General features: G+C 32.0%; 1 protein-coding gene across 1 annotated transcript; it reads right to left on the minus strand.

Annotated features, from left to right (window-relative positions):
• Nucleotides 1-1,789: 1,789 nt before the first annotated feature.
• Nucleotides 1,790-6,029, minus strand: LOC141673223 (uncharacterized). The gene is made up of 3 exons (XM_074479955.1): nt 5,882-6,029; nt 3,005-4,258; nt 1,790-2,289 (listed from the first exon to the last, which is right to left on the minus strand). Exons 2-3 carry the CDS (start codon nt 4,189-4,191, stop codon nt 2,175-2,177), a joined length of 1,302 nt encoding a protein of 433 aa, XP_074336056.1. The 5' UTR covers nt 4,192-4,258; nt 5,882-6,029; the 3' UTR covers nt 1,790-2,174.
• Between the last annotated feature and the right edge of the window lie 8,094 nt (nt 6,030-14,123).

A 14,123-nucleotide genomic window follows, 5' to 3' on the forward strand; every position in this document is an offset into this window, starting at 1 on the left:
ACTTGCCCCTGTCATTGAAATAACAATCCAAATAGGAAGGAAAAATTATATTAAAACTCTCAATAAAGAGAGATTTATTGAAAATAAAAAAAAACAACAAGAACAATAATAATAATAATAATAATAAAAGACCTATCAATAAAAGGTTTAAATTTTTTGCAAGTTAGAAGGTGTGCAACAAACAGAAGCCATGTCATGTTGCAACTTAAACTTTGAAGGACACATATTTGAAACAATTCATAAACTTTGAAGGTCCTTGCTGGATGCATTAGTGGTTCTGAGAGGCTTTTGGCTTCGGTTAGAACCCTCCATAACATGATGGGTGGTACTCTTAATCCTGTGAGTTCTCCTTTGGTATTCTTTTTTTAAACTATTGTTTCCCGAAGCTATATTACAAGAATATTAAGTAGTTCAAATTTTTTTAGTTCGAGACTAAGAATACAAAAAAGGTCTCATTCTGGCCAAGATGAGTTGTAATAGAAGTTCCTTTTGGATATTTTATGTTTATGCAGAATGCTGCATACTTGATCATTCGAGGAATGAAGACATTGTATCTTCGTGTAAAGCAACAAAATGCAACAGCACTGAAGATGGCTAGACTTTTAGAGGCACATCCAAAGGTACATTTATTTTGGGTAATAAAGGTTTGTCTTATTCTAACGAATGAAATCTTTGTGAACAATCAATGGAGCGACTATCTTAGTCCTCCCAATGATTCTAGATATCTCTGGTTTTGGTTCATGAGTTGCATCTGTTATTCAGTAACAATCAAAAGGTGAATAAGTCACAAATTTAATTTTCAAATATTGTAGGCTGATGGATAATTTTCATGCACTACACTATTTCAATTTATGCCCCTGTGAATGGTTTTGACTGCCTAAGGTTAAATAGCCATCGTCCCCTTCAATACCTGACTTTCAGTTTCTACAGGTGAGTTGTGTATATTATCCTGGCCTTTCTAATCATCCTGAGCATCATCTTGCCACTCGACAAATGACTGGTTTTGGTGGTGTTGTTAGTTTCGAGGTAAGTCTCAGTTCTCAGATGTGCAAATCCAAATATATTTAGAGTTTTCAGGAAATCTCTCATCCCTTGGTGGTGTCTGCTGCATCTTTATGTAGATTGACGGGGACTTGATGACCACCGGAAAGTTTATTGATGCCCTGAAGATCCCTTACATAGCTCCTTCATTTGGAGGGTGTGAGAGCATTGTAGATCAGCCTGCAATCATGTCATACTGGTAGGTATACTCTTCTTAACATACTGATCAAATTGACTAGATTCTTTTGCAACTGTTTTATATGGTTAATAGTTGTTCAGTAAATGTATCAAAGCACTTGTATTCCATCCAAATTGGTAGTATATACGCGTGATCTTAACAGGGATCTCGCCCAGTCAGAAAGGGCAAATTTCGGTATAAAGGACAATCTGGTACGTTTTAGTTTTGGGCTTGAAGATTTAGGGGACTTAAAGGCTGATATCTTTCAGGCATTTTATTTCCCTTCAATACAAGTTTCAGCCATCTGCAGTTCAGGGTTCTTACTTCGTTCCTCCATTTTATTTGCCTCATCCGTGGATCTTATTACTGATGGTGCTATACTAAGGTTTTTCAATCTCATTATCAGTTTTGAAGAAAACATTTTTGCAGTATACATAAACTATATATTTTAAACAGATTTTGTTTGGCAACTCGTGTTCAACTAACTAGTAAAGTTCAACGTTTCTGGGGGAACAATTGATTATGTCCAACTTGTTTGACATCTAATACCATGCTAAACAAAAGCAAAAATAAAATAAAATTATGGAATGATATACTGCACTCACTGGAGGAGCCGGGACCAATATGGAATGAAAGCTACGACGTAATAAAAGTCTTGTACATACTACAACTGTTATCTCTGTATGCATAATAACCTGATCCATAGTAACAAAATATGGAACTCTACACTTCTGAAAGCTTGAACTTGTGTAGTAAGTTCACATGCAAATGTTGTGTATCCATAAAAGAGTGCAACCATTTGTATTTATAATATCTTACAAAAGTTAACAGTTTCCCAGTTCAGACACGAAAGTGAACATAAATGTGACGAAAGCACTAGTACCACGTTTATTGCAATATAATAGCATTCTTCTATGTGTGCTGATCCCCGTACTTGCATGATGAGGAAGAGAACTCATCGAGACTCCCAATCCTTTATCTTCTTGCTGCCTTTAGGTTTAGCAATTGGAGCATCCATCCCAGCCATTTTTGCATTATATTTGGCTCTAAGAGGATCATTATTAGTCCACCTGTAGTTTGACCATAATCAGTATCTAGGCAAACACATTATGAATCATTTTAAGAACGTAAAGATGCAATGTGCATTTGAAAACATAACCTACTCAAGACTCTGGGTATGAATCCTGAAAATAAATTTCTTGTCTTCTTTAAGCAACCATTAGAACATTTATTTACGAACCAGTGAACAGCATGAGCACATTTTCTATTCTGAAATGAGAAGTCTTGTCTAGTTGTCTTACTAAACAAAGAACAGTCTTCGATTATTTTATCTAGTCAAGTTTTAGACTCGCAACAATATTTTTGTTTATATTTTTTGCTAAATGACTAGCAACATTTAGCACTTCCACAACAAATTAGTAGACCCCTTGCCTCTTATCTTGTAGGATAGTACTAGACAAAGGTGCAGGTAAAATGGGGAAGAAGTTATAAACACTATACTGTCAACAAGTTAGGAAGTGTGAATACGAATTATTATGAAGTGCATTCATATCTCAACCAAAGGCCTCAACTAGTCTGACATCCTTACACTAGAAGCAAATATAGGCAAAGAAATTTTAAACAAATAAAAATGCACAACTTAAAGTCAGAAAAGCAGGCAGCATTGTAATAATTAGACATCAATTGAAGGACTCTGACCAATTTTAAAAAGCAATGTGCAAAGGCTATAAGTCTAGGCGGAATAAATGCTGCAATAAAAGTTTAAGATAATAGTAATGCACATACGGGTTATTCCAATCAGTAGTGTCCTCGTTGACAAGATGAGTCCATTTCGTCCTTCCACTACGGCCAAAATGCTTAACCTGCATAACTTTAGGTAATATCGTCTTGTCCATCTTATCCTCACCAGTGGGAGCAGAGAAATCACGATAAAATAAATTATCTGAGCCAGCAGTTGATGAGCGATCATCAGAATCTGTCTGGTAGAAGGCACCCTTATGGTAATATTTCTGCATAAACCTCCATTTCTGCTTAGATGGTGCAGCAGGCTTTGGATTTTTCCTCTCCCACTCCCTTCTTTCTTCCTCTGTCATATTTCTTACCCTCTCAATTTCTTCCTTCTCTTTCAACATTGCTTCTCGGTCATCTCTATCCCTCTTGATCCGTGCAATCTCACGTGCCTTCCATGCTTCATATTCCTCTGCCTCATTCACGTCATCATCAGTGTCAATATCTTCGATATCAGCATCCAGTTCCAAATTCTTCTGAATTTGTTCATCCTTTCGTATCTCCTCAACAACTAATTGCTTGGTCTCGATCTTTCTCTCTTCCAATCTCTTTTTCATTAAATCTTCAAGAGCACGGTCTTCTGCCTCAATCCTCTCACGTTCGGCTATGGTATCCCTTTCCGACTTTGGAACAAAGACAGGCTTCACCATCGCAATACCTGGTTGTTCTTCATCTGAATCAGTTTCATATTCAGATTCTTCTTCCTCCTCTTCATCTATTTCATCCTCCTCCTCCTCCGGAAGAAGCGCTGCTTCTTCTTGCTGCCTCTGAAGTAACTTCTCCCTGATTCTTTTCCTTCTTTCCTCTAAAGCATCCTCATCCTCTTCCTCTAAATCTAACCCTTCTTGCCTTCTATTCTCCTCTTCTATGGTCGAAATAATTTCAGCTTGTCTGATACGCCTGTGATCAGCTCTTACCTCTTCACGATTATCTATCTTGCTCTCTGCCAAACGGCGAAGCCTGGGGTCATCTCTTTTTGCAATATCAGAATCTTCACGACTGGGAAAAGCCTTCTCTAAGGCAACAGCCCTAGTCATCCGCATATCCTCATCTTCATCAGGATCATCTGCCCATTCAGGAGCTTTACCAGGCCAATATCTTTTGACTTTTGTTTGGCCAATTCTCCCTCTAAGCTTGTCCCGAATAGCAATCACAGTATCACTAACACCGGCAGTTACAGACATTGTGTGTAATATTTAAAGGCCAAATTCTTTACGATGAAATGTAGTATCTGCTATCTGCTCCAGCAGCCTTCACAGCAAATAATGATTAGGGATTATTAGGAACTGGTCTCAAAATCCACCTTACAACGATATATATTAGAGAAAAAGTATACACGGCATGCAGAGTGTATTTTTCAATGAAGAAGATAAAAGAACATGGTGTATGTTTACCACTAACATAACAGAAGGAATATCCTGCAAGATATTGATGGAAAGCGAAAAATAATATAATAAGCAAATGAGATAGCAAAATGGGAAAGAGAACAAAAAGAAAAAGTAAAATCAAGTGACCATATGTATTTGAAATGACTACATGCGTGCGTGAAAAGTGAACATACGTTTTGATCATCTTAATGTCAAATCTTCACATAAAAAAATCACCTAAAGTTGGGTTCGTGGGTTTGTACTAATATTCAAGATACTAGTTATCTTTTAAAGAAACAAGAATAAATGCACTTAAATTTATGAAACTAGTTTTTATTATCTTAGACCCTTTGCAGCAAATAATTTTCCTGCCAGTAAAAACTGCAGGCACTTAATTTTCTTAATGCTCATTTGGACATCTACTTTGGAACAATATTAGCAGTCAGCTTTGTCAAGTAACTTCAAATGAAGGCAACAAATTCAAATTAAACAGAAAAATTTGGTTCGCTTAAGCAATGTGCAAGATCGGAACTAAAATGTTAAATATTAAACAACTTAGAACCTACAAGAAATAAAACATACTGTACCCGTCATCACTTGCCAATCAATAGAGAACCTTGAAAAGAAGTACAATACAATTTTCTCAAAAAAATTTGGTATGCCGATGAAGATATTGCAAATTTGCAACAGACAGTAAATGTACACACATCAATAATAATTCCTGGCATACGATTATACAAGTAACACATAATATTCAAATTATACTAAAACCAAGTATACACTCCACTTTAAACTTTTTAAATTCACTTGCTTTTTATAAAATCAAGTTCAAACTCATTCAAATAATCTCATTACAAATCAATCGTAAAGTTATCGTATCATTCTTGTACAAGGAGTACCATAACATTCAACTTATATTACAACTTACACTAAAACCAAGTACACATTCCGAAATTCACTTACCGTAAATAACATAAAGTTCAAACTCTTTTAATCTGATTCCATAGTTATTTGTATCATTCTTGTAGCTCATAAAAATAATAAGAGGTCCATTCAAAGCTCGACGTGCACGAGTATTTAACCTTTTATAATTTCAATTTACCCCAAATTACTCTATATCTATAATCCTGTATTCATGTCGTTCTTTAAAATTTACGAGTAGAACTCGAAAACAAGTCCCGTGCTCATTAGTAGCTTGTTCAAACCAAATATCGAGCTTGATAAAAGCTGAACTAAAATTCAAGCTCATTTATCAAAACCTAAGCAGTGCAAAAGTCATCTCAATTACAGCAGTGTCATTGAATTTGAGTATACTTATCTATTACAAACATACAATAACTATACAATCATACATAACGCAGCATTAATATCCAATCATTAATAAACATATATAATACGAATTAAATTAAAAAGAATCTCGCGAAATTAAAGGGGGGTTTAATACATTTTAGGGTTTCGCAATTGAATTGACGAGAGTTGGTAAACAAGAGAGAGAGAGAGTATGTACCTGTAAATTTTGAAGAGAGAGATTGAGAGAGAGAGAGAGAGATTATGAGACCAAATTGATATGGTCTGATTAGCTTATTGGGCTAAGCTTGGTTCCACAGGGAATAAGGAAAATGAAGTTGAATCCTAATTTTCTTTACCGTCCTACCTCGGCTTGGAACTCTGTCAAATCCAAACTCGACCCTTATTAAATAAAAGGGTGTACCGACGAACCGCTCAACCGCATCCAATCGAACCGTATTTTACAGATAATCGCGAAACGCGGGTTGGTTGTGGATTTAAATTTTAAAAACCGCTCATTCGCGATTTGGATGCGGTTTTAAATTTTTGAAAATCGTAAAATCGCAGCCGCAACCGCAACTCGCAACATATATTTATTATAAATTATATTTCCAAAAATGTAGTTGATATTATATAAATTAATAAGTATACACATTTATTAACTAATTGTTAGGTCTCAATATGTTTGTAGAAGGGGGGTTGAATACAAACTATACCGTTTAATCGAATAAAATGCGGAATAAAAAAATGAAACAAAATTCAAGTTAAATAAAACTATTATTAAACTTGAAAGGTGTTACAACAACGGTATCGTTTACAAGGGATTAATCTCAAATAAATTATTCCAAATCTAGAATAAATTCGACATGAACTTTTTCTATTTTTGAAATAAAAAGGATCAAATGCTAAAAGCAATTTGAGATTAAGTTCTAGGGATTTTGATCCGCTAGATAGTTACACAAGAACAATAAAAGGATTTCTAGTGGTTTAGATTTAACAATGAATACTAGAAATTAATGATCTGAGAAATTGCAATAAGTTCTCTGTTGTTTTCTTGGTTCTGTGTTCTTCTGTATATTTAATATTCAATGCACTGTCTGTTGAAAATCAGCTGTTGCTCTTTTATATTAAATCAATCATTGATTTAACTGGCAAGACAATCCTTTTAGCTTAGCAAGACAATCCTTTAACTGGTAGAACTTTCGGTAGGACAATCGATTGAACTGGTAGAACTTTCGTAGGACAATCGATTGAACTGGTAGGACTTTCGGTAGGACTATCTAAAAGGCTTGGAAAGACTTTCGGTATGACAATCCAATTGTCATACCAGTTCAAATATTCGTCTTGCTGATTTAATTTTGAATATTAATTCAAAATCAATTCTGAAAAATGCATAATATTAATTCAGAATTAATTAACCAATTAATTCAATTAATCAATAAATTAATCTTTGCAGATTTAATTTATTTTCTTAATTAAATTATATGACTTAATTAATTAATAGAGAATTAATACTAATCTTGAACAACAACCACTCTTCTGACAATCTGCTGAAAATCACTGAAACTTATGAATCCATTTCACCACTTCAATGTTGACACTCGATGTACTGTCTGGTTCATGAATGACTAACATCTGTGATGTTTCTTCATATCTTGATTTTCTTCAGATTAAATCCCTGTAATTAATTGATACCCTGACGAGATCTATATCACTTGATTAACTCCACAATCTTGATTTATATCACTGAGACTTGATCAATTTCTTGAGCTTCTTCCAGTGAATTAAGTCCTCAAGTCTGTAGATGAACAATGTTACTTAATCCTTTGACATATGTTACTTTGAGAGATCTCTCTGACGATAGAACCACTATTTACTTGTTACATCCTTATTTGAGTTGAGTTAAATCCTCGAATAAACAAATAGACTATGACATATGCCTTTCAATCTCCCCCTATTTGTTTGTTAGACAATAACAACAAATACCTAGAGGATAACTCAACTAACAAATAAGAAAAAGATATAAACAGTAATGCAAAGTAAATAGCAGAAAAGTTCTGGATTATATTTAACATTTTCCAGATTTCAAAAGAAATTTACAAGTTAATACAAGATAGATGTTCCTCTAGACTGAACATATAACTACATTGAATTCAGTTGTCTTCCCTTCCGAATTCACCTTCTTCCAAATCTTGAAGCAACTCATTGTCAAAGACACGATCCTTTTCAGAAGTGAAGCTGGCTGGTCTGAGTGGTTGAACTCCAACTGACTTTAGCTTATTCTTGAACTGATTGTACTTTTTAATATTCTTTTCACAATAAGCTTGAATCAGATCGGCTGCTTGAGTTTTCAACATGGATGAATATCCAGCAGTTCTTAAGTGATGTTCCATCCAGACAAGATGCTTAGCAGAGTAGTCTTTAAGAGATTGTGAATCGAGCTGGCAGATTTGAAGACAGTCAGACTTAAAGAATCTTACCTGATGGGGATTGTTGACCACTTGAGGACTAGCCTTGCTGGCAAACTCTTTGAGCCTTTCTCGAAGAACTTCATTCAATTCTGAGCTTCTTTTGACTTTGTTGAGAAGAACCCAAATCTCTGATAAAGAACGATTCTCAAACAGATGAAGTGATACCTTGAAAGATCCTTCGATCTGACAATATACAAATATGCTCATTTCATTTAGAGATCTGTCAAAGGCAGCTGTGATCCTTGAGACTTCAGTCTTGATAGCATTCATGTACACGTCATTGTTTGGATTAGAGATCTCCAGCTTGTCAAGAAGATGTAGAAACTGCCTATCATTGTTTGTGCTCAGCTGAGGCATATCAAGTACTCTCCTAGCTTCATCCCATTTTTCACCAATCTTCAGTTTGACATCTCTTCTCCTTTCTTTAGCTTTAATAACCGCAAATTCGCAACCGCAAATGACGCGGTTAACCGCAACCGCATTTACGGTTGCGGATGACAATTTTCTAAAACCGCTCTTCGCGGTTTGGTTCGACTTTTACCCCAAAACCGATCCGAACCGCGTACACCCCTAGTGTTTACCGTTGTTTCGTGTTTGAATAAATAAAAAATATTATAATATTACTAGTCACATCACATTTTAAATATATTATACGAATAATATATGTTCACTGTCCTGTGAAACTTAAATTTTAAATTAATTTAGTATATTTCATAAAAAAAATTAATTTAGTATTTATCATATATGAAAAATATATATAATATTATTTTAAAATATGTATTCACAAAATTTTAATAAATTTACTAAATATTTATATATTTCTTATATTTTCGTTTAGTGTATGTATGCAAAAGTAAATAAATATTCGACACTATATTTAGCCGTATAATTTTGTGTACACGAGCGTCAATGTTGAGTTTTTGAAGTTTACGAGTTGAGTAATTTGAAATTTGAGCTCAGCTTGGTTAAATATTCAGAAAACTCTAGTTTGAGCTCGACTTGATTATTTTCGAATCGAATTTGATTTTTTACGAGTCGAGTTTGAATAGCTCATAAACATTTTGACTCATTTACACTCCTATTTCTTACTGCAAAAACTAGTGACCCGAAATTGTCTATATGCTATTTAATCATTCTTTATCTAATAAATTGGGATTGTAAAATTTAAAAAGAAATTACTTGGGAACAACTCTACTTCTGTTTTCATGCTGTTTACATTTTTGGATTCTTTTTCCTCTTTTTAAAGTTGAGCTTAGAGCATATGCACCATGATGGGCATCAATTCAATCAATGGGGTTAGTTACTATTCACACTAAATTCACTTTTTTCCTTAATTTTTATGCACCCATATAATTCTATCAATTCATCAATTATTATTCATCAAATAAATAATTATATTATATATCATAAATTTATTCCGTCTCTATTATTTAATGGTCCCACAAATAGAATCCAATAATATATTGTTGGATAATTTTAGATTTTGGATAAGATTGTGGATAAATTTAAATTTCTGATAAGATTTTCGTTCATTCACATTCTAACACGTGTCTTGTTCAAATTTTGTAGATAGAAAAATTGTCTATAAAATAATATCATGATCTTCTGATTATGGTATCTTAAAATCATATTTTTTTTGTCAAAATGAATGCATTAAAAAGATTGTTGAGTCAGAGTCTGAAATCATGAATACCATGGTGACCGAAGCGGCAATAGTGATGGATTTCATCAATACTACATATGAACCACAAGGACGCGGCTCACGGCCTGGAAAATCTTTCAATCATCATAGACAAAGACTATCGAGGGGAAAAAATCTTATGGAAGATTACTTCGTTGATCGTCCAATATTCAGTGAAGATGACTTCCGCCGGAGGTATAGAATGCGTACTCATGTTTTCAATCGCATCATGACAACTCTTTGCACTCAAGATTCATATTGGCATAAAAAAGAAGATGCAGTTGGATTATTAGGGTTGCTTCATTTCGTTTCTCAAGTTCTAAGATCTCCCTCGACATTGGAAGGGTTTCCTCGTCTATTTTGATGTTGGCTTCCACTAGTTGTTTTTGGTTACATTACATATTATTGAAAATAACTATAGACATCTCTTCTTTTTGGGTCATAGCTTGCTTTCCTTTTTTTTTGCATATTTGGATGCCTTTGTTCACATCGGTCTAACTGGACTAGGTGGACTTTCTGTTTCTCGATTAGACTCTGGAGTTGTGAAACCTTCTTCATCAATACAATCATCGCTATTCAGATTGATTGTCGATTCTACTTGTGTTGGGAAGTTTCGTTGAAATGGAGGAGAAATAGTAGAAACGTCTACAAATTGAGGATGTCCTGTAACTGCTTCATAGCATTCCCATTTGTCAAATGAGTTATTCATCTCCTTAAAATATAGTCCTTGAGCTTGAGTTGTCTAAATAAAATAACAAAATATGCATATTAAGTTAGCAGACAATTAATATTAATCATATATCAATATAATACTAAAAGTAAAAATGAAAAATCTTACCTCATCCACCAAATTTGTTCCACTTGCAGAGTGTATACTAGCTTGATTCTTGGCACATTGCCATTTTTTTAGTGCTCTATTCAACGGTGTCCAGTGCGAGTTAAGAGTAACTTTTGAACGAGGTTCTGCATGAGAATTTTCGGGAGTGTCGTACCAATTTTTTGCATAATCATCATGAATTCGCCCCCATAAATTATTCTTGTTTGAATATCGACTGGTTATTGGATCAACAGATTGTCGAGCCCACAAAACACATAATTGTAAATCTTCAGAAATGAGCCAATTAGTACCCATTATATATTTATATGTATATTTTATGAAAAAAAATTGGATTAAAAAGATATGAATGTGGATATTATATTTTTTGTGTGAAAAATGAATTCACAAGTTCATATTAATAAGAAAAAAAAAAGATGACCGTTAATAATTAACGTTATTAATTCTATGTAAATAGCCGTTATAGTTTCTTTTGAAAGACATGTGCACCAAAAAGATAAAAAAAGGGGGTCCGCATAATTGATATCCCTTGATTAGTCTGCCAGTTTTCAAAGCTCCACTTGGTGAATCAAATGAGCTTCAATAATTGATGGGCTCAATTCACCCCAGAAATTGGTATCAGAGCCAGTAATAGGCGGGAAATGAACAGTAAAACACTGTAGCAAAAGTAGCCGTGAATAGTAGACAGTGAATAGTAACTAATGAATAGTAAAAGGTACATGAATAGTAAAAATGAAAAAAAAATTGAAGGTTAAATGAGACCTCCGACAAGAATAAATAGAGAAAGGAATAAAAGATATAAATCTAAAATAATAGCAACTCTATTAATTTTATTTATAGTAGAAAACAAAGTAACACAACAGATGTGTAAGAAAATTTTATACAGACAATTAATCTGACTTATGGAAGATTTAAGGATACGATCAATTCAGTATATAGCTGATAAAGAACCAACATATAATAGGCTAATAAATCAACATATTGAAAGTTGTAAGATAAGCATGCAAATAATAAATGAAAAAATAGATATTATAGCTATATTACAAACAATGTTGGAAGAAAGAGATGAAAAAATTAGGAGACCAGAGGAAGAAAAACTTTTATTAAAACGAGAAAAATTTATTAAATAACCTAATTTAGAAATCGAAATAAAAGACTTAAAAGAAGTATTAACTGAACAATATAGATTAATAGACGATTTAAGACAAAAAATTAAAAAATGAATTGGACAGATCCAAATGCAATAACTAGAAATAATAGAAAACTAAAGCAATTAATAAAAAATCAAGAAAAATTAGAAATAGAACTGGAAAAATTACTAGAAAGAAAAAATAAAATAACATGGACAAGAGAGAATAACGAAGAAATTATGAGAATTTATCAATAACTTGAAAATATGATAATAACATTTAGAAATGATAAACTAAGAATACAAGGACTTAAAAGAATAATTTTAACAAATAATATAATTGGATAAAATATAGATGGATAAAATGTCATTAGAAGAAATAAGTGAAAAACAAGATATATATTATCAAATGGATGAATACGAAGGAGGAACATCACAAACCCTAAGTTTTAAACCAGATATATATAATCAAATTCAAAGTGAAACAGAAGAATTAACAATAAAAAAGATATTCAAGACATCATATTTTGAAAGAAATAAGGAAGTTAGGTATATAGCCCAAAAACATGAGAATGTAATAGATATAGATACCATAAATGGAAAAACAAGAATAAATTTAATAACAGATGGATTAATAAAAATAGAATTATCCAAATTAAAACAAAAGGAAGCAAATAAACTAAAAAATATATATTTTGGAGCAATAGAATTTACAATAAAAGCATATTTTCAGAAAAATATCGATACTCCTATACATATATATGTATTGGATGATAGAATAATAGGAAATATACAAGATTCATTAATAGCGGTAATAAAAGGAAACTTGATATATCAGAAATTAAAATTTATAATACAACCCGATTTCAGCATATCACTAAGGGATGAAAATAAAGAAAGATCTTTAACATTATACTATAAGTTAGATGGAATAAAAATGCAAAAAGGAAGTAAAGTTATTAGTATAGAAACCAAAATGGTTTATGCTATGACTGGAAACCATTACGTAAAGAAACAAACGGAATTAGGAATTATAGTACCAAAGTTATATAATGATATATTAGAAAAAATTGAACATAAAGAAGAATCTCAAATAACAATCCCAGAAGAAATTATAATAGATTTTAGTAATAGACAAATGATTCCAAGGCAAAGAATTAAACCAATATTAGAAGGATCTAGATTAAGTTTTAGAAAAGAACAAAATCCTATAAGATTAATTAGATCAATGAGTATGACGAGTAGAAAGATAGATTTAATAAAAATAGATACTGATAGTTTGAAAATAAAAATGATAATATTTGACGAAACAATAACAAGAGACTGTATAGCAGAAATTAATACAGGAGCTACCAAAAGTTTTATTCATATAAGCAAGGTAAATGAAGAAAATTGTAAATGGATAGAACCTCAGACTTACAAATATGCAGAAAATGATAGAGAAATATTTATTACTAAATGTACTAATTTAAAGTTTAAAATATTAGACTTGGAATATAATATAAATATAGGAGTAATAGAATATGATAGTTCGAGTGAATTATTATTAGGAAGCGACTTCTTAAAAATGATAAATTATAAAATTAATAATAATGGAATAAAGATAGTAGATCAAGGAAAAGAAAGATTTATAGAAAAACTATGAATATACAAGAAAAATTAAGGAATAAGAAAGAAAAGTTAAAGAAAATACAGAGTATGTTAGAAAGCGAAATAGATTCACAAATAAAATACTTAGAATATAAGGAAAGACAAACAAAGTTAGAAAATGATATTAAGAAATTAGAAGAACAGAGTAAAAATACTAGTAAATATTGGATAGATGTTGGAAATGGTTGGAAGAAGCGAATCAACAAATAATAAAATGTCAGACTCAGTATTTATAAAAAATTTATGGGAAGAAATAATAGTTAAGAAAAAACTAAATGCAATAATGAGATTGGTAGAAAAACAAGATAATCAAAAAAAATTTGAGACAAATAATAAGAGAAGAGTTAACAAGCTTATGGAATAATTCTGAAATACTTACTTTAAAAATGATACTAGACAAGTTAATAAAATTAGAAGAAGGAAAACAAAAAATTATACCAGAAAAAGAAATTACAAATAAGCCAGAACTAAAAGCCATAAATGCATGGAGAAGAGTTAATGAGCCAATGATGATAGATATAAGTAAAATGAAACCAAATATATCTGAACCAATAGGAAAGGTATTAGATAATTTGGGACAACTTAGTAAAAAAGGAAAGTTCTAATGGAAACTAAAGAACAAAAAGAATATAACGTGATAACATTTTTAAAGAATCATGGAAAAGAAATTTTAGAAAGAGAAAAATATAAGTATGA

Source organism: Apium graveolens, chromosome 1 (genome assembly GCF_009905375.1).
Source record: "Apium graveolens cultivar Ventura chromosome 1, ASM990537v1, whole genome shotgun sequence".
In the NCBI taxonomy this organism is placed as follows: Eukaryota; Viridiplantae; Streptophyta; class Magnoliopsida; order Apiales; family Apiaceae; genus Apium; species Apium graveolens.